The sequence below is a fragment of the Cyanistes caeruleus genome, chromosome 1 (assembly GCF_971803275.1).
Source record: "Cyanistes caeruleus chromosome 1, bCyaCae1.hap1.1, whole genome shotgun sequence".
Classification (NCBI taxonomy): Eukaryota; Metazoa; Chordata; class Aves; order Passeriformes; family Paridae; genus Cyanistes; species Cyanistes caeruleus.
In genome coordinates, this window is record NC_141701.1 from 71,615,969 (window position 1) to 71,637,869 (window position 21,901).

Sequence of the window (21,901 nt, forward strand, 5' to 3'; positions counted from 1 at the left end):
CATGTGCCTATGTGTGTGGGGAGACCACAGAATGAAAACCTTGTGTCACAGGGTCCCAGGTGTTGTAGTGGAGAAGCTGTAGTGGAGAGAGAAGCTGGTACTTAGGGGGCTGTGGGTCAGAGTGACTTGAGAGCTGGGGCAGCTGCACATATGTTTTGTGGGTGTATTTCAGCAAATGTGATCACTGGTCAGGCCGCACTAGTGGTGAGTGGGAGATTAGAGGCTGTGTGAATTGACTACTGGAGGAAGCAAGGAGTCCAAGACAGACCAGAGACAGACCTGTTTGTGCAGGTGGATGATAATCCAGAGGCTGGCTGTTGACAGATTGAGTATCTATGGCCAGTTCCTGGAGGGATAATGTATCTACATATGTGTTCTGTGCTAAATTGCTTTCATCCTGAACAGTGAGAGAGGGGAGCAGGACCAGGATATTGGCACGGCTTGTGTTTGCCTAAGTACTGCATAGATCTTCAATACTACATTGAAGATACTGCATTTGAGTGAAAAAACAGATGTGTGGTTGGCTATTGGTATGTGTATAAATGCATTGTATATATGTATGCCTCACAACTGGACGGATGTGGGGATGTGGTGTTTCAGCAGCTTTGTCTCTGTCAGGCTACCAGAGTCAGCAACCTCCAACATAAACCAGAGCCACATATTTTCAAATAGAATTCTATATGTTCATAAACAGCATTATGACTTTTGTCTTGGAAGTGGTTTTCTTGGTGAAGATTTGACTTTAATATCTTTACAGCAAATAACATAGGGACAGTTTCTCCTCTGGGCATGCCTTCCCTTCATATTCACACACGAGATGTGATAAGCCCTGAATCCGTAAGCCGTGGTCCTCCTGAGAAAACATTAAAACTTTTATATCTCCTTCTGGGAGTTGCAGGCATGGGTACTACTGAATGATGAGGTAGTTGATTTTTTGCTATATATTTGCTGATTAGCATCAGGGTTCCAGACACCCCAATAGTATCAGAGTTAAAGAAGAATAAGTGTGGAAATTCTGCTCCATAATTAATGAACTGATATGATACCTTGTCGCTCCGATTGGGAACGGCTAGAAAGAACGACACGGGACTCTCAAGGGAGTCACAACACGAGAATTCTCTGGTTTATTACTTCAGGCCTGTTTTATAGACTGGTACGTGGAAGGTACAGAAAAGAAACTCCTATTGGTTAACAAAGTGCTACATCACCATCATTGGTCAGGGGGGGCCCATCATCCCCCTGGCCTTCTCCTGCAAGAGAAAACAAGACTGCAAAACAACACCTGCAAGGCTGTTTAGTATCTCTGAGAATTGTTTTAATTCCTTCTCATATTTTTCCCAGGCTATTTTCTCAGGCAGCCCGAGGAGCCAGGCGGCCTGTAATTTGTACAGGCACTGTGGTTTAGATTTAGCATCCGTAACTCACCCTTTTTGTTAAAAAAAAATAAATAAAAGAGCAGTGTTTGTCACGTCCTGCTGGGCCCTTGCAGGAGGAAGAACAAACACAGCACAAGAGGGTTCTTTGCTAGAACTTTGAATGGATGCTAATCTAGAATTAATCTAGAATTTTGGCTTATGTTTTGGTATTTAAGAATTGTTTTCTTTGCAGGGATTGATGGTTGACTCCAGTGTCTCTAATTCAGTAAACCAACACACACTCTCACACAACAAGTAACATTGTTAATTTGTTCAAACTGACAGTTTAACTTGTCGACAGGTAAGAATATTCAGTCTCTGCTTGTAGAAGGACCATCGAAATGATGATTGGTATCTTGGTCACCATCTGATGGTCGCCTGTTGACTGCTTTCTGCTTTTGATGCTGCAGATCAGGGCGAACACACCTTGCAGGTATCCACCGTACTCCAGTGTCCGTGGAAACGCATGCATACCCACGACCCCAAGCAATGAGCTCGCACGGGCCTTGCCACTTGTTGGTGGTCAGGTCTCTCACCCAAACTTTCGCTCAAGGCAGGTGCACCTCGCATGAAGACTGCAATGAAAGAAAATGATTCAAGATGACAGGGTTATCTGAATTCTTTTTCACTGTGAGGTGATTAATTGTGTACAAGGCTTTCTCCAGTCGGCTGTGTGGAGTTTCTCCAACCATCCCCGTTTTTTGTCTTTCTAGAACACGTTTTAAGGTACCATGAGCACGTTCGACAATAGCCTGCCCAGTGGGAGAATGTGGAATACCAAATGCATGTGGAACTCCCCATAACTTTAAAAACCGTCGTGTCTTTTGTGAGGTGTAGGCAGGACCATTGTCAGTTTTCACAGAAGAAGGTATGCCCAAGACTGCAAACGCGATTTTCCAGTGGGCAATAACATCACGACCCTTTTCCCCGGTGTGAGCAGATGCCCACATAGCAGATGAAAAGGTGTCTACAGACACATGCACATACTTAAGTCTGCCAAACTCAGCAATGTGAGTAACATCTGTCTGCCAAAGCTGCAGGGCTTTCAACCCTCTGGGGTTCACCCCCGCTGGCAAAGGTGCTGCGAGCCCATGACAGTCAGCACAAGAACTGACAATGTCACGCGCCTCGGTCGGTGTTAAGTAAAACTGTTTTTGCAAAGTATGTGCACTTTGGTGGAAAAAGTCATGCGATGCTTTGGCTTGTGCAATTTTGTCAGGCTGAGGCGCTACCCAAGCAGGGTTAGCCAACCTATCAGCCCTGGCATTACCTTCTGCTATGAAACCTGGTAGATTGGTATGACTCCGAATATGCAGAATGTAATATGGGTGAACTCGAGCTTGGATCACACACCACAAAGACTTCAGCAGCTGAAATAGACGTTCATTATCAACTTCTTTCAGGAGCACACAATCTAAACGTTTAGCGAGATCTGCTACATAAGCAGAATCAGTGACTAAATTCAGCGGTACCTGAGAAAACCGCTGGAATGCCATGGTAGCGGCCCTTAGTTCGACTAGCTGGGCTGAGCCTGTCTCATGGCCTTCCAGCACTTGCCACTCAGACTCATCCTTCCATGTAACAATGGCTTTCCCCATTTTTCCCGAACCGTCAGTGAAGACGGTGGGTCCTTGCACTGGCACCCGACTACTGTTTTGCTGAAAGGACAATTCAGCTGACCCTGCTAATTGCAGCAATTTGTGGCTGGGCAGATGATAGGCAATCTGCCCTGAAAAGTTTTCCAGCGCACTCTGTAAAGAGGCACTGTTGGTCAGACTCCATTCAAATTCCTCCCGCCGGATCGGGATGATAATTTTCTCAGGGTCAGCTGCCATTAACTGCAAACACTGCTGACGGCATTTAATTATCAATTGAGCAACCAATTCAAATAATGTGGGAGCCGTCTTTTTTGGTTGATGGGGCAGAAAGATCCATTCCAAAATGTGCAACGGATCAGCCCATTGTTCACTCCATTGGCCAATGATACCTGTGGGATGAGACTCTGGACAAGTAATAAAAACAGTGATATCAATGGATGGATCCACCCGGTAAACCTGCCGAGCAGAAACAGCCTGTTGAACATCCTCCAGCGCTTGCTGCGCGTCAGGAGTCAGCTCCCGAGGGGAATTCAGATCAGGGTCCCCCTTTAAAAGGTTGAACAATGGGGACAATTGTGCTGTGGTTAGTCCCAAGTAAGGACGCAACCATGTGATGATACCCATCAATTTTTGGGCATCATTCAGAGTTTTGATAGAATTCACGAATTGCACCTCTTGATGGCAAATGGTTCGATCTAAGATTTTGACTCCTAGATATTTCCAAGGAGGATGCTGCTGAACCTTTTCCGGAGCTACTTGCAGGCCATAAGAACGCAGAGCTCCAAACAGCTGGGGCTGTATCCTCAGCAGTTCATCCTGGGTGGATGCTGCCACCAGGATGTCATCCATGTAATGATAACAATAAGCGTCAGGGAACTGCTCACGGACTCCAGATAAGGCCTGAGCTACATACCACTGACAAATAGTCGGGCTGTTCTTGCAGCCCTGTGGTAAAACTTTCCATTGATACCTCTGCACGGGTTCAGCGTTGTTGATCGTAGGTACTGTGAAAGCAAACTTGCATTTGTCCTCAGAATGCAATGGGATAGTAAAAAAACAATCTTTTAAATCAAGGATCAGGATTTTCCACCCCATGGGAAGCATGGTAGGTGATGGCATGCCGGGCTGCAGTGCCCCCATGCTTTCCATGACTGCATTGATCTTGCGGAGATCCTGCAACAATCTCCACTTCCCAAATTTTTTCCTAATCACAAAAACGGGACTGTTCCAGAGACTAGTGGAAGGCTCAATGTGTCCCTGCTGTAACTGTTCTTGGACCAATTCACGAAGGGCAACCAATTTCTCTTTAGCCAGGGGCCACTGGTTTTCCCAGATGGGTTTAGTCATCAGCCACCGTAAGGGCAGCGTGGAAGGTTGTGTGCCCTTCGCCACAGTGGCCCCTATCAAAAATGTGTCCCAATCCGCACCCCCCATGCTGCCAAGACATCCCGCCCCCAGAGGTTCAATGGAGCTGCAGTGACATAAGGCCGGACCGTAGCTGTTTGCCCTTCTGGGTTTTTGATCAGCACGGGCCGCTGGCTCACAAATGTCTGCGTGGTACCTCCCAATCCCTCAATGGCCGAACCCATAGGAGTCAGGGGCCAGGACGGAGGCCACGCAGAGAAGGAGACGATCGTCACATCCGCCCCGGTGTCGATGAGACCTCGAAGCTGAATTTGCGGCGGGCTGGCAGTTGGCAGACTCAGGGTGCATGTCATTTGAGGTCGCTGAATAGATATACAGGCAGACCAAAGGACTTGGGGCAGTCCGGTAGATCCAAAGCCACCATCCCCGCGAGTCTGATCAGCAGTCCTAGGAGCACAGGACTTAAAAGGCACAAGTTGAGCAATGCGAGTTTTTTCAGGAATGGTAACAGGGGGGGAAGGAGTAGAAACCAAGGCACAAATTTGTCCCATAAAGTCAGCATCAATGACCCCTGGGTGTACAAAAATCTCCTGCAGTGTTGCACTAGATCTTCCCACAAGCAGTGCACTCAAACCTTGACCCAGAGGACCAAAAGCAGCCAGGGGAACCTTATGCACATAAGTAGAATCTAATGTCACTGTTGTTGCGGTGTATACATCCACTCCAGCTGCCCCCTGGGTGCTGCCTCTAAGCTGGCTGAGTAGGCCTGTGGGGGAGCTGTGCCCTGGGAACTCACTTGTGTCAGAGCGCAGGTCCCCCGTGCGCTCTTGTACACATTTCCCGAATCCCCCAAAAGCTGACCATTGACATGATATCTAGATCTACACTGATCAGCAAAATGACCTGGTTTGTGACATCTAGCACACAAAAACTTTCCTTTTCCTTTGTTATTCTGCTGCACCTGCCGAGCCTTGCCTTGAGCATCCTTTCCCTTCTTGGAACCACCCTGGCGTCCTGGTTGTTTTGACGCCAGAGCAGCTGCCAGAGCAGACATTTTGTGCCCCACAGAGCCCACTTTGGCACAGGCTCGGAGCATCTCTGGTATCGAAGGGTCTCCTGGAAGAGCCTCTATGATCTTCCTACAATCTTCATTAGCATTGTCTCTTGCTAGTTGTTTACACAAAAGCTGTCTCAGGTTATCATCTTCAACCTGTTTCTCCAAGGCTGCTGCAATTTTTTCAACAAATGGCAAGAAGGGTTCCTTTAAACCCTGAGTGATTGTCACATATCGTGGCCTGGGAGCAGCCGTTTCCATAGTCTTTAGCAGTGCTCCAATACCAATTCTTTGCCCCTGCTCAAGGACTCTAGGGTCCCAACGGGCCTGGATATCAGGATTAGAAAAGTCACTAATGCCCATCAGGGCCTCTACTCTGACCCCATGTCTGGGATCATGTGCAGGCAGACGCGTATGCCCGTCTGCAGCCTTCTGAGCCATCTGTCTCCAGTTATCCTCAAAAACTTTAAATTGCACAGGCTGGAACAAAACTTGAGCCAGGTGTCTAATATCATATGGAGCAAGCAGATCAGTGTCTATCACCCTAATAATTTGCATAACCTCGGGAGATCCGAGCCCGTACTGTGCAACTTTACTCTGTAGATCCTGTACCACCTTCCACGCCATCACATCGTGCCTGTCGGGCTGTCCCGTATTTGGGGCAGCCTTAAACACAGGGAAGGCCTGGGCCGCCCCTTGGGGCGCCCCTCCGACTTCCCATTCCCGCTGGACCCAGCCATCAGGAGCCGAAGTGACTTCCGGCCCTTCCTCTGTCTCCCCCGCCCCAGCAACTACGGTGTTAAAAATCCCAGTCCCAGGTGTCCCCAGCCTCTCGAGCAGTTCCCAATCCCCCATTTCCAGAGCTCGCTGTCTCACCATATCCCAAAATTGTGCCCGCCGCCGCGGACACGCGGCTACTGGACGGGGTGGGGACGGCCCGAGGCCACAGGGCAGAGTCTCTGCTGGGTCGTCCCAAGCACCAGAAGAGACGGGTGGGCCGGTCACCTCAGGCCATGTAGATTGCCGCTCAGAAGCTACAGCAGGTATGGTGGCAGAGCAGCCGCGGCGAGTGTGGGGGAGGGGCAGCGCCGGCCCCGTGGAAGGCAGTGGGGGGGCAGAAACTCCCCCCGCCGCTGCTGCAGCCAAGTAGCCACAGCGAGTCTGGGGGAGGGGCGGCGCCGGCCCCGGCACGGGCCTCATGGAAAGCAGTGGGGGGGCGGAAGCACCCCCCGCCGCCGCTGGCGGCGGTGCTTGCTGCAGCGGTCCTGGGGAGGGGGGGAATGTCTGGCGCGCAGCCTGCCTCCGCCCGCGGCCCAAGTCCTCCGGGGACCCGGGCCGCTCCGAGGAGGCGCTACGCCAGTCATCTACGGTGTCATCCCCCAGTCTCTCATCTCGCACAAAAGAGGCACTCCTGGTATCTAAGTCTTCCATCCCGGCCTCAATGTTCTCAGACTGGCTCCGTTCCAGCGCCTTAAAAAGCGCTCCCCAGGTGGCCGCCAGGCCACCCACGCTGGTATCTCCGTTAGTCAATTCCGACCATAAATAGTCCCCTATCGACGACCAAGTCTCGAGATCAAAAGCATTGTCCATAGTTATAACAAAACCTTGCTCTTTCACCCACTGAAATAAGGCACGCATGGCATCTTCAGAAACACTGAGTCCCATGCGGGGCAGGGCATCCTGCCATGCAAGGTAGGCAAGCTGTTCATCAGCCGAAGTACAGTTCCCCATTATGAGGACTTTATCTTGGCGGCTCCATGAATGCAATTGTGCACACGCTAACGGCTCGGACCCGGGAATTTTGAGCTCTGCTTCACCAAGATGAGCCGTTCCAAGCCCGCTCACTGGCAGGGCTCCACTATCCCGTTGGTTTCCAGAACCAGCTTCCTCTAGGAAAGCCCGGGAGAATTCCACTTACCCCTCTAGGGGGAAGGGCTGGCTTTTTCCCGCTCGCTGCTTACCCTCAGGGGATTAGCAGAAGTCACGTCGGTTACCTTCTGACCTCAGGGGTCGGCTGCACCACACGTCAGCGGTCACCAGATGTCGCTCCGATTGGGAACGGCTAGAAAGAACGACACGGGACTCTCAAGGGAGTCACAACACGAGAATTCTCTGGTTTATTACTTCAGGCCTGTTTTATAGACTGGTACGTGGAAGGTACAGAAAAGAAACTCCTATTGGTTAACAAAGTGCTACATCACCATCATTGGTCAGGGGGGCCCATCACCCCCCTGGCCTTCTCCTGCAAGAGAAAACAAGACTGCAAAACAGCACCTGCAAGGCTGTTTAGTATCTCTGAGAATTGTTTTAATTCCTTCTCATATTTTTCCCAGGCTATTTTCTCAGGCAGCCCGAGGAGCCAGGCGGCCTGTAATTTGTACAGGCACTGTGGTTTAGATTTAGCATCCATAATACCTGACAGTGAAGGATTGCTGCAGGCAGTTGCTCTGGGAGTGCAGACATTAGGGAAAGATTTTCTGATGCAAACTGCCTAAGCAGACAATGCTGTCCCTAGAGAGACATTGAGCATTCAGGTAGCAGAGCACATCTTTTTCCTCTTTGTTGGAGTCTGGGATACAGAGTGTGTGCCCTTGTTTCTAATACTTAGTTCTAGGATCCAGAAAAACACTGAATTTCATATAACGTGAAATTCATGAGCATGTTTTCATGGTGATACATAAAAACAAATGTTAAAATTGGATAGAAAAAGCTAAAAGTGTGTGTAGATTAGAAATTTTTCTTAAATCACTGGGTGAAAAAGTTAGTTTAGAGAACAGGAGACAAGATGGAAGATTTAGGATGTTGTCTCTTGTCCCTTCTTCTTTCTTCTTCATGTTCTTCTCCTGGAGGTTTTTGGGTAATAGTAAGTGATTGGACAGAAAGTGCCGCAGTGCAGCACATTGGTGTTGGGTCATTGGGTCATTAAGAAAAATAATATACGTGTCTATTGTTAATTGAGTAAAAATAAGTATAAAGATAAAAGAACTGTGTAGTTCAGGGCCATTTTGCGCATCAAGCACAGGGTGAGCCACAAGGCCTTGTTGTACCGTCAGAAGAAAGAAATGTACCAGTTTGCAAAGATATAACCTTGTGTAGCCAGCCTAGAGAGACCTGCCAAGTTTTGTGATGACCTTCTAATAAACACGAGAAACAAGATTCTAATGAGCTCGGGAGTTTTCTTCAAAACTAGAGAACTGATATAAGCAGGGCTCCCCACGAGGGAGGATCCCAAAAGAATTCAGTCCAAAGGAGGCTGAGAAATACAGGAAGAGAAAGAAAAATACAGAAGAAATGCAACAAAATCAGAGAAAGAGATAACGGATTTTTTAGACAAAAGTTACACTCTTCAATGTTACTGAAAGAAATATAAGAATACAAAGCAGAGGTGAGATCAGAATGTTAAAGTCAAGCCAGAAAAGTTGTTATATTTTTTTTAAGGAGATTGAATATAGCTTGTGAAAAGGGGTTGACAGTAATGAATGCTCTTTCCTTCCCTGAAATATCTGACACAGTTCTTTATCAGAAATTTATATTAGTTGTTAATTACTTTGTGAAAACAGCACAAGGAAGGTAGTAGTGCTAAGATTCTCATTCGTGCTAGGTTCAGTTTGGATGATTTCATATGAAGCGTAATGGGGTATCTCAGAGAACTGAGGAGCTAAGAGGCAGAGCAAGAGTTGGACTTGCGTGCTTCTTAAACGATGCATCTGTGTGCCTGCAACGTTTTTTTGCAGTTGAGGTGTGTGTAGTTAAATTGGCTTTTACACTATAGAAAGAAAAATAGATCTTTCTTTCCTGAAAACTAGGACTGTGTGCCATCACGTTGATAGCTCTGAAAGTGGCACCCTTTGGTTTGCATTGACTGTAAACTAGCAAAATTCAGAAGTCTGGAGATATTCAAGAACCATTTGGAGACAATTCTGTGCCGTGTGCTCTAGGATGACCCTGCTTAATCAGAGAGTTTGGGCCACATGACCCATTGTGGTCTCTTCCAACCATATCCTTCAGTGATTCTGTGAAGTCTGCCATTTTATTTTAGCTTTCCAAATTCAAATTTCTCCTTGTAAATTGCTAGAAATTTTCTCCCAAGATTTATGTCTTCTTTTTATTTCCCTCACACCTTGGTTTAAAATAAATTTTTGCTTATTTTTTATTTATTCTTTCTTACAAACCTGTTTTTGCTTCTTTTTCTGACCTACCTGGGACTTTCAAAAAAATTTATTTATGTGGGTTTTTTTAATCCTTTGGTGTAGTGAGGTGTCTCGGGGAGGGAAAGATTTAGTTTCAGATAAGCATTGTTAAAGTGGAGGCGTGGCTGTAAAGCCGGGCTAGTGTGAATCCTGAACTTTTGCTTTGGGGGCAGGGCCAGGTGAGCCAGGGAAGAGTTGCCCCACTCCAGACCCTTCGCGGGGGGTGGCCCAGGAGTTGATTGGGTTTGAGCCCCTGGGGTTTCTCCCTTGTTGTGTTCCTAGTGGTCCCTGGCCCTGAACTCCACCCTGGTTCTGTCCCTCAAAATCCATCACCCTACCTGTGTTTGGGGCTCTCTGTCTCTGGATCTGAGTATGTTCCTGTGCTGATTAAATGGTTTCATGAACAGAAACCTGTCTTGTTGGTATCCTATGCTGATTCCCAGTAACTATAGCTTCTCTGGACATGATCCTGCCCTTGCGGAACACAACACTTTAGTATAGTTCTTCCTACTTAACAGCTTTCTGTGACAGAGAGTTCATCAGCTTACCTGTGTTGTAAGAAGAACCATCTTTTGCTTTCAGGTTTCAAACCTGTCATCTATTTGCATCTGCAGAACTCTTATACTGGAAAACACTGAACAGTTGACCTCAGCTCACCCTTTCCAGGTCATTTATGATCTTATAAACCTCTGTCACACCTCCTCTATCATTTATTTACCAGGCTGCAGAATTTTAAATTATTTATCTTTCCTTGTTTAGAAGCCATTCCATACCTTTGATCTTCCTTATTGCTTTTCTCTGATCTGAAAGTTTTCTCTTACACAGCATGAAAGCACAGTCTGTAAGACAGAAAATCCATTAATACTTCATAAATGTTTAGTAAGGAAGTAGGTCATTGTAAATTCTAATGACCCTGAAAAAAGAGAAAAAAAATTACTTGCCTGATGCTGGAGGCAACACAAATTACCTGAAATCTTGCTAGAAGAAAACTAAAAATGTGTGACCTGACCCATGCAATCTTGAGGGGAAGACTTGGAACATTTTGCTTAACAAAATGCACATGATCCTGTAGTTTGTGAAGGAGGTTCAAAAGAACTGTTATGCATTAATTAGAGTGAAGTAAAAGAAATAAATATGTTAGCTTTTAATGTCAGAAGCTAAAATGTTGAGGTCTGTTTGTACTAAAAATAATTATAAAGGAGAAAATAGTAGTCCTGATTATACTGTATTATGCTCAAACCTGAGCAGCTAGGTTTGTTTCTGCAGGGCTGTTGCTAAGAATTGTGAAGCTCAATATGAAAAAAAAAGTTATGCTTCTATACTCATATTACTAGGGATGTGACAAATCAAAGTCTGTACTAAGAAGCAGAGAATCCTTCCTAGATCAGGAGGAAAAATTTGTTATTTTCTTTTTTTCTAAGTAATTCTATTCCTCTTCAAAAAAACCTGTATTCACCAAAAGGACACATAAATAGAAATGAATTTTAAAAAAATTAAAATTGCAATGTATCTGAATGATAATGCAGTTACTGGCTCATCAACTGGATGCCAAAAGAAGGCAGTGATAATTGTGCAGCTGCTGCTAAGAAAATTTTCAGAATGTATTATGGATGTTGTGCTTCATCCTGACAAAGTCAGTTCACAAAAGAGCAATAAGCGCTGTCTCAACGGAGTATTATGTTTCAGATATTAAAATCTTCCCTTAACAAGATCAAAGTAGAACTTCAGTGTGTATGGGCTTGAATCTCATACATATTTTCTTGAACTCGGGATTGCAGATCTGTTCCTAATTTGGAAATGAGCTAATTCCAGTATTTTTCTGGGAAAGTTCACAGTATGTTTTGTAGTATTCAGCATTTTAGCAGTGATAAAATGCTTTGCTTGATGTTTTGACAATATTAGTGCCTGTATGTGTGTATATGTAATATGCAAAATTATATATATATGTTCATAATGTAGATAAATATAGAATTTTTCTCCTCTTCTACACAATTTTTTTAATAGCCAGTCAAAATCTCTGGACTAGACTGTTGTCTTTCTGCTGTAGTTAGTAAGGTTTTTTATCACGTTTGTGTCCAAGTACATTCCATTTTAGTTCAGTGAGTCCAGCTGGAATTAAACACATCTGAATATCACAGGACAGTTTCATAAGTCTGAACCCAAGTACAGAAGCCTTCTTTCCATAAATTCTCTGTTCATCAAGTTCTTGCAGTCTGTCATGATGTCAGCAATGGGCTATCAAGTTGGACTACTCACAGCTTAAATCACAGACCATGTGAACAGTGCTTCCTCTGAGAGGGGCAGAACAGGCTTGGACAAGAAAGTTGTGTATATACCTACCTCCTTGATAGATTGAGACTGTCAAGGTTCATTTTTCTTTTGCTGCCATTTGCAGTGTTCTAGGGTGGCGGAGAAAGCTGCGTTAAAGTGTTGCTGCTGGTTCTGGGGGGCTGTCCAACCCGCAGGCTCTCTGCCAGCAACAAGCCCAGATAGGCATCCCGGGGAAGAGAGCCGCCTTATGGGGCTTCCAGGCAGTTTCCAGACAGAGGTAACCCTTAGCAGCACAGCCAGAGGGTTCAGGTGACCAGCTCTTTTAGAAGTGATTTCTGCTCTGTGATCAGCTTAGATCAGCCCAGCCAGCTCCCTCCAGGGGTTACCCCAGCCAACGCAGACAAGAGATGGGAGAGATCATGTGGCGTTCAGCAGAAAGTCTTTAATGCAGGCTTCAGCGAAGGGGGCCAGTGATGAACTAACCACTGCCCAGTGGTTAAAAAAGCTGGGGTTTTTATTGGGAAGGGGAGAATCGAGAAGGGGACCAATGGTCTGAGACCGGAAGGAGATGACCAATAGCTAACAGGGAGATAACATGGGGTCTTGAAGCAGGAAGGGGTCCACAGCTTAGTCATGATGACTAAGCAGTTTTATCTTATCTTAGGGGGCATATCTCCAGGGAGGATGCCTGTCAGAGGACTGGGCTTCCTCCACAGTAAGGGACAGTGGTAAGCTACAGTGTACATGAAAAACTAATAATTTATTTTTTAAAAGTTGGTAAGTCTCCTACATTGTTACACTTATATAAGCAAACTTTTGGAAACAGAACAGCAAATATGATTAATAATGTTTTGGGTGGTTTTGTTTCCCCCTTTCCTATAGTGTTGAAAATAATAAAATTCAAAGGCATTTAACAGAAGTTAATTCTCATCTACTTCTATGAAGTTTGTTGAGCTGGATAAAAAAAAGAAAATAAATCCAAAGCTATATTCAGTTACATAACTGCTTTAAAATTCTATGTTTTCCAAAGGTATAGCAGTGATAACATTTCATCAGTGCCAAATTGCCATGGTATATTGCTTTGGGATTCAGAAGAGCTGACCTGTGTCTCTCTGGCTTTGTCTCTTGAAGTTCTGTTGATTTATTTGAAGTCCTTTGAAGTGTCATCTTTATGCTGTATGCCTCCATTAATTCAGTTTCCTTATTGGTTAAATTCTGATTTTAATATGTGGGGTTGAAACAGAGAAATTAAGAATTGAGCATAAAGAAATGCTTGACCAGAAGAGAGGGGGAGCTGACAAGAGCAAGAAAGGGGCGAGACTGCAAGATAAGATAAAGAGCTAAAATACACAAACAAGATGCAAAGACAAAGGCACCATAGGATAAGGGGATTCTTTGGACACCTAAGCCAGAAAGAACGGTATCAAAGTCCAAAAGGTGGTCAAAGGACTAAACGGAGCATGTGCGAGAAGACAAGGTGGAAGTTCAGCCAAGGAGAAAATTGCTGACCTCATCGCAAAGACCCCCGGGTGACCACTGAACTCACCAAAAACGATCAGTGCACAGCTGCAAAGGGGCGTGGAGCTAATCTTAATATGAAGCAACGACAGGTGGGGTTAGGAAATGAGTATGTATTAGGGGTATTGTGTAACCCTAGTTTGTAAAGGATAAAAAGAGAAAGCCAAAGCTTAAAAGTGTGAGTGCTTTTCGGAGGAGATATCCCCCATGCACCTCAGAGCTGAATAAATTCATACCTACTGTTACAAGTATTCTGTGAGTTATAGAGTTTTTCTATCTGCATATCATGGTCATCACAGTTTGATCTTGTCTCGGTTTTGGAAGACAGGTGTCTGCTAGGGAGGGCAGGAGCCTCCCTTGGAATGAAAAATGTTAACCCCCTCCTTCCAAATTAATACAATTTTGAAATCAAGGGACTCTCAGGCAAAGATCTGGGGATAGGAATAACAGTTCTTTACTAGTATGTATAACAAGGCACACAGACAACAGTAACTACAGTGTTAGCAACAAAACAGAACCAGGGACCCCATGACAGCCTTCTTGGCCAAGATGGGAGAGGATGGAGGAGAGGCTTTGTTTCACAAACTCCCTCGGGCGGGCAGTCCCAGTGCTCCTGCAGGGCTCTGAGGAACAGTAGGCTGGAACAGCAGGAATGAGCTGAGATCCTGGGCTGGTGACTGAGGTGTATCAGCAGCTCCATGGCAGTGGCTGGCACTGCCACACATCCCGGCAGGACAGGGTGTGGGAGGCCCGCCAACGAAGAGGAGAGAAGGAGAAGAAGCAGCAGCTCTGTCTGGTTGATGGCGAATTCCCTTCTCCCCAAAGCAACAGCTCGAGCAAAAAGTGTCCTCTGAAGCTGAAGAAGCCAGCCCAATTGTCCCCACCCTCCCCTTTTCCTGCCCCCCTTCCCCCCTGGGCCCAGCTGAACACTTTCGTGTTTCTCAAGTGCCCACCAAGTACGCACAGGTTTTTCCCTCCCGCCCCCCGCCCCCGCAACTAATGGCTAAAAATTCCACAGGTGAGCTAGAACTAAAAGGACACCTAACCCCCAACAGATCTCAAACATCCTATGTTACATTTGTAGCATAAGGACAATTAATACAAAGGAAAAGTTCCAATCTGGAGAGGAAAATAACATCTTGTATTTGGCCATATTCTTGTCTATTGTCAACAGATCTGATGAATATCATTATGTATTTTAGGATCTTTTATAACGTACATAAAAAATCATCTTGCTTTCTTAAATTTTTAAAAAATTCAATATAACTTAATGGGTTTCCTTATTATAATTTTGTTTGTTGTCTCCACCTGCACTGTGGGGAATTTAATTACTTTTCAACTGAAACATGAAGTGTGTTGTATCTTTAGCATGAGCCTGGAAATCATTATTACTTTTACTTGTCCCAGACCAGAAAGCACCTTAGGGTCTAAAGTGTTCTTTTAAAGCAGAAGTAAAGACTAATGCACTGTGTAGATTACAAAGCTAGGAGGAGCTGCAAGGATCATCTGGTGCCACAGTGTTCCTCACCTGACAATACTCATCAAGGTTTTTGGCTCCCTCCCCATGCACTTAGTGTTGATGGTGATTGCCTTTAACAACCTTTGAAAGCAGCACAGAAGGATGAAAAGGAAAATCTGTTTCTGCTCACCTACCACAGAGCTTCTAAAGAGCCTTTTTGTATCCTCTGACACTACTATACCTGCTCTTTACGATCCAGATTGATTTGTATCTTTTAACATAGAGGAAATTCGATTCTGACTTGTGAATGGATTTTCCTGTCATCATTAAGGCTTGGAGATGTTTGCCATGACCTAGGTCATGCTGACCTTAATTAAAGACCAAATCACCATGTCTCAGCTAACATGACACACTATTTTCATAGTCCCTTGCTGCAGTAGTTTCTCAGAAAGCTAGCAACTGAGCGCAGCACAAGCAAGTAAAAGACATGCAGTTAGCTTGTTTCCAAAACATCTTTATTCAAATGCGATTTAAATTTCCTCAGCTGTGGAAACATTTCCAATATGCTACAGAAGTTCCTGTAAGTACCATAACCATGCTAGATGGGAGGCAAATCTGGAGTATTTAGTTTGTTTGTTTATTTTTAACATCAGTAACATGCATGTCTCATCCAAAATGCAGCACATTAGCCATTTTCCACATACTCTCCCTTTTTTTTTTTTTTTTTTTTTTTTTTTTCCCTGCAGCTCTTTTGTGCAGCCTGTAAATATCTTTCTTACCTGGGGACCCACTCTGGCCTGGGATCAGGGGCAGGCTGCCTGGGGCTCACAGAAGAAAGGGGAATGAAGCAGAGGCAAGGGCAGTGTCCTTGTGGAGCACCACCTTCTCCTACTGTCTTCCCCAGGGAGGTGGTACCAGCAGGCACTACTGCATCCCATGACGTGGTTCAGAGCAAGATGGTCGGCAGCACTGTAATCTGCTAATTTTGTTCTCCTTTTCCTGTTGTGGATGTGTGATAGATTGGCATTCAAGAAAAAGTAAGAGACATCTAAGGAAGTTAAGGCTGCTGGAGGCTGATGGGAGTTTTTCTCCAATAACTGGCCATTTCTGAGAACTGACAGTAGCTTTGACCATTGAAAAGTGAGATCAACCTGTGAACACCACCCTTTAAAACCTTATCCTGGGAATTTCTCTCTCTCTTTGGTTTTTGGTTTTGAAAGGTAACAGAACTCCAGCTGGCTCCCGTCCCCTCCCCAGGTCATACGGCCCGGGCGGGGGGCTGGGCTGGGCCTGCCACAGTCCCTGGGCAGGAGATGGAGCCTGCAGGGCTTCCCTCAGCCCCAGGCCGGGCCGGCCTCTGCTGCAGCTTCCCAGGAAGCCTATGGGGTGGCTGAAACTTTTCCTGGGTGGTCCCCAGCTCTAAGCACCGCTGAGCTGAAACCTGGCATGGTGAATACCTGCTGCAGCTTGAGCCAGATTTTAACCCTTTCACCTCCCAGATGAGACTTGCTGATTAATCCTTTTTCCAGAGAGAGCGGAAGAGAGAGTGAGCAACATGTAAAAAGACAACATAAACTATCAAAGACAGTTAAGAGAGGAATTAAGCATCAGATGGGGAAAGAAATAAGGAGATGCCTTAATAAGCTGCAATATTCTTTTGTTAAAGCTATGGAGATGGACAATAATGTTCTGAAAAAGCTCCTTTAATTCATGAAAAAGTATTTTGTGGGGGAATGGAGTATTTCAAAGTATGGATCTGAGCAAAAGTAATTAATTGATAAAGCTGAGTAAATGGTGAAATAGTTGTGATCCTATGAGATGCTGGAACAGAAAAGGAGAAGTGAGAGTTGTTGAAGATGTGTGGTCCTTAAGAGACAAAGAGAAAACTTCTGTTTCCAGAATTGATCACAGAGACAGATGAAGAGAACTTTTGCCTTTGAATAACTCATCCTTAAAATGACACCCCTTGAACCATGGTCCATGAACACACCTCAGAGTGGTGTGGAATGGAAGGAGAAAACTGATGGCAGAGTTTTCCGAGCAGCTGACATCAAAGAAATAGAAGGCCATGAGAAAATGGTTTTCTTGTGAAAAACTCCATAGATTGGCAAAAGAGAACTTCTTTTTCTCTACAAAGACTGACGAAAAGACTATAGCAAAGCTGGGACTGTTTTAACCACCAGATTTTGTCTCTATGTTGTAAATTAAACAAGGGAATGGTTGGGTGGTGGGGAAAAAGGGTTTCTGGAGGTTTTATTCTGGTTTCTTAATCCTATAGTTTTGTTAATAAACTTTCTTTATTCCTTTTAAGTTTTAAGCCTGTTTTGCCCTTCTCCTAATCCATATCTCACAGCAAGAAATGAGTACATTTTCTAGTCATTTTTTAGCTAATACTTTAAAACCACAACAGGATGTATCATTATTTTTCTTTGAAAAACAATGGTGAAGAAGAGAGGTTGTTTAATGGAGGGTGGGATGTAATATTTTTGATATTTCAAATATCAAGCTATTAAAACAAGCAGAAAATACCAAATGTGGGGAGCGTAAAAATTATTTATGTGCCATAAAATATTAATTTAGGAGGTGCTTAGAATCCAGGATGCATCTTGCAGCCTCGTCTATAACTGTGAGGGATTTTCTTAGACTTGTCCATGACAATCTTGGTGTTTTTATAACCATCTTGGTCAGCACCATGTTTTAATCTGTCTTTAAGGCAGTTGATTTGCTTTGAATGTTCCTCCCAAGTATGAGTAATATAGAAGTTAATAGAGTGTATATGACAATTTCTGTATTTTAAAATTTTATGAATTTTCTTCTACTGCAAGATAATTTATCAATAATTCTAACAATTTTTTAGTTTCACTATCTTCAGTTACTTGGCAGTAATCTTTGTATTCCCATTGTACTTCTGTCCATAATTATCCATCTGACAGTAGTCTCTAGCTGGGGTAGGAGATTAATTTTGTACTTCATCCATAATAGAAATTTTCAGTATTTCCAACTATTGTGCTATAGTTTGTTTATTTTTATATGTTTTTTTAACATATGAAATTACAGTTTCTTTGTTTGTGATGTGGTTTATTATAATTAATTTTGTTGGAATTGACTACTGGTGGTTATTTAGATTTATCCCTTGACCATTTTCAAACTGACTCTAAGCATGTCACTTGTGATGAGTTCTGTACTAAATACTAAATTATTTTATATTATATATATGTACATATTATAATAGTAATTTACACTGGTAATACACTGGTAATATATATACCAGTGTTGAAAGACTGGTAGAGGATCATTTAAATATCAAATTAATATTACCTACAATATATAATAACAGGCAAGCCTATAAAGAATTTATGGTAGAATAGACTGCTAAACAAAAGCTGGTTAAATCCAGCTAAGTCTTTCTTGAGATGCTTTTAGAGTAACTTTTATTTTGCTTTTAGTACGTAGTGATGAAATATACTAATGAACAGTTCTAACTCTGTTTTTGTGTCTTATTAGTTTAATTCCTGCTAGCATTTTGATTATTCTTTGATCATTGTGATATTTAGTTTTAAAAAAAATCTGAAGTACCATTAATTTAATCATTTATTTAACACATATATTGTTCAACAAGCAAGAAATGTTGAAAAGTCCTAGTAAAATCTTCAGTACTTAAAAGCATGGAAACACTTTCTGTCTTTTCAGCTAAGTTTGAGTATTAATTTTTAAATTTTTAAAATCTGGATAGATTTTGGCCCCCTCTCATCTGATATTTTGTAGGTGTGAGCCACTCACAAACACCAGATAGTGTCATTTCCATGCCCCTAATCTGCTAAAACTGCTCTTGGAACCCAGCTAGTCTAATAGCTCCCTGTAAAACCTTTAATTTACCTGTTGGCTGCCTGGACTAAAGAAAAACATAAAGAAATTTAATTTAATAGCAGTACAGCTTTGATACTGCTTGTAAACAAACAGAATTTTACTCCAGCCTTACTTTCCAAAGTCTAATAATTATTTTTTTAGGGCAGGAATGTGACACAAAGTTGAAGCAATCTGCGTGGGAGAAGTGACTGCATGATGTCTGTGTGTACTTTGTGTGGTTTTACTGCAACAGATCTACATCCACTAAGCAGACAATTATACTTTTTGTCTGAAAACAAAAAGTTCTGCATATAAACTGTAGGTTTTCAAGCAAGGCAAGCACCCTGAATAGAAGCCAGCTCAGTAGCCCTCCTCGGCTACACAGACCATATCCCACAGCATCAATGTGATGGATGGCAAAAATGGTGTTTATTGCAGGGGAATTTAACATTTTATAACCTAGGGTCATTGTGTTACTCCCATCTGCTTACGTCATCGTTAGGTGCTATTGGCTAATTGCAAAAGGCCTTACTATCCTAACAGAGAGGGGGGTCTGCTAACTTTCCATTACATCCCAAATTCTTCCGCTCCGCTATGCCCTAGACTACAACAATAAACGCTTAAAAGATTGTGACCTTTCAGGTATTAAAAAAAAGGCAAAAGTAACTTTGTAATATTTTGTAGCACTTTCCACAACTCTATAAAAAGATGCTTTTGAGCTTTAAGTACAGGAAATCCCAGAGGAAAAGCATTTTCCTATGTAGCATTTGAGTTAGTTACATTCCTAGCATACATGATACAGAGCCATTGCATCATTGCTACTTTTGGTGGGTTAGAGGAATAAAAATACAGAGGCTGGTTTTGAATTTCTCTTGTTGCTTGGCACAGTTTTGGCAGCATGTGATACAAATTGATAGAAGGCCAGATTTGCAGCTGTTCTTCAGTGGAAATTGGCTGATCCATTGGATGTGTACATTTTCATTAGATTGGCATGATACATTATTATATCCTGACTGCTACTGCATCTACATGTGCATGTGAGGCTGCATCTGTAATCCTTTGGCTGAAGGTACTGGAAGTTGCCAGCAGCCTGTAGGCAGCTGGGTGAGACACCCTCCTTGATCATTGTTGGGACAGCTTACTCTACCTGAATGTCAGCCTGGTCACCAACCACACTGGCTGGAAGAATGTTAGGGACAATACTATCCTTTTCCCAGGCTCTTCTCTCCACACATTTTTTTATCTTGTTCCACACCTTTTGAAAGGAGTAGACCATTACTGTATGTAATACTTGAGGTATGGTCATGTTGCACTTTGTAAAAGCAATGTTTTTGGTTCACTGCTGTTGAGATGAATAATGAGGCATGGGACCACCATGCTTTGAGATGATTTATTGCTCAAATAGCCAGATAAGATGTCAGTCTGAAGGCGTGAGATTCAGAGGAGCAACAAGTCATCCACAGCTCATGGTAGTCATAAGTTTCTTCTTCGCACAGTAATATATAACATTTTGGTCTAATAGACAGTTGACACAAAATTTGTTTTTGCTTATTAACCTATCACCTTTGCTTGATTTGGCTGCACTGCATCTGTCTCTTAGCCACTGAGCTGACAGGTCACGTACTCATACACACACCTCGGTTATAGTTTCTAGATCACTAGCTTAATCTGTAAGTCAGATTATTACAGGTCAAATGTCAAACTATTTTACTTAATATAATTTCTTACCTACTTAAGACATATTCTTACTTATAACTATAGAGACATAAGTTTATAATTTCTCTACCCAATGTCTGTGTACCTTCATCATTACATTAACCCAAGCTCTTTCCAAGGCTGCAGATTGAGCCCTTCAGCATCTGTGGAAGTTTCTATTTTTCCATTTCCCACACACTGCTATGAGCTACATCAGGCAATTCCAAACCTGGATAGTTTCCAGTATGGCAGAAATGAGACTCAGGGTAAACTACACTCATGATACTGAAGTAATTCTTCTCTAAGAGAGTTTTGTACACCTCAGTAGTTTACCTCAAAATAGAATTGTATGACCATGGTGTGCAGCTACAGCTCTGTCCTAGAGAAGATAACAGCATCACAGCATGTTTTTTTGTGACATCACAAAGAACATCTGACAAAATTAAGGGTAGGCAAGTGGTAATAGGATTGGGAGTTATCTGTACTATAGCATGTGATTTAATTTGGGAAGGGTTGCTGGGACACTTAATGCTGTAGTGTGCTGGTAAATGACCACTGCTTTACTGTTGAGTTTGATCAAAGAAATTTACTCCCCGAGGCTTTAAACTCTGGGGCTTTGAGTTTTGGTCTAGCAGTTTTGTGGTTAGCTGTCTGGCACATGGATCCACCTTGAAAGAATATGTAGTACAATTTGTAATACACCAGTGTCTCTCAGTCATACTCATTAGTTGCAGGCTGTGTAACTGATTTGTAGTGTTTGCCTTTTAGTCTATGGCAGTTACTTGCTGAATGATGTTTCATTTAAGGTTTTACCAAACTAATAAAATAATACTTTTTAATCAGGATGTATTTTGATTAAGATGAAACAGCCATTGCTCATCAATTACCACTTTATATGTGAGTTGCTTCTTAGTATTGTAGGGTTTTATCACAGCAGTGTTAACTGTTTGATTATTAAGAAGTATTTAGGATTAAATAGGTATAGATGTATTATAGAGGTATTATAGCCAACTGGGGTGGTGGTGGAGTGCCGAGACCCCACACCTCTTAGCTGCTATAGTGAATTGAGCTTTAGTCTTTAAAAAGGCTGAGTGAAATTCAGCTCCCAGTGACACAGCAGAAAGAGAGACACAGCTTCCTATCTCTTATCTTTGGAGGCTTTTAATTTTGCTCTCCAAGAAATCTCTGTACAAATTAAACTGGGCTTGCAGAAATCTGACCTTTTGTCTCCTGCAGGTCAAGGTGTGTTAAAGGGAACAACCAATAAGAAACACAGAATTAACATGAACATGCTGAACAGGTGGCTTTTTGTTTCATCATGCCTGTGAAGGTGGCCAGCTAAGGTTTCTCCCCTAAGGAGAATGGCAAACTGTATCCCTAAATAGTTTCTTCCCTCCAAGGAAGGATGGATGTATTGTTGGCTGGCTCACTGTCCCCCACAAGGTGTTTTTTGGTAGTTTCAGAATGTTATCTTTTCTGATATTAAATGG

General features: G+C 43.3%; 2 protein-coding genes across 5 annotated transcripts in view; one reads left to right on the forward strand and one right to left on the reverse strand.

Annotated features, from left to right (window-relative positions):
• Window positions 1-21,901, forward strand: part of ADCY2 (adenylate cyclase 2) — a 294,388-nt gene that overhangs the window by 98,920 nt on the left and 173,567 nt on the right. The gene's annotated exons all lie outside the window — the stretch shown is intronic.
• Window positions 1,098-7,163, reverse strand: LOC147655589 (uncharacterized). Its single transcript, XM_086901958.1, has one exon. It carries the CDS (start codon window positions 7,161-7,163, stop codon window positions 5,073-5,075), a length of 2,091 nt encoding a protein of 696 aa, XP_086758084.1. The 3' UTR covers window positions 1,098-5,072.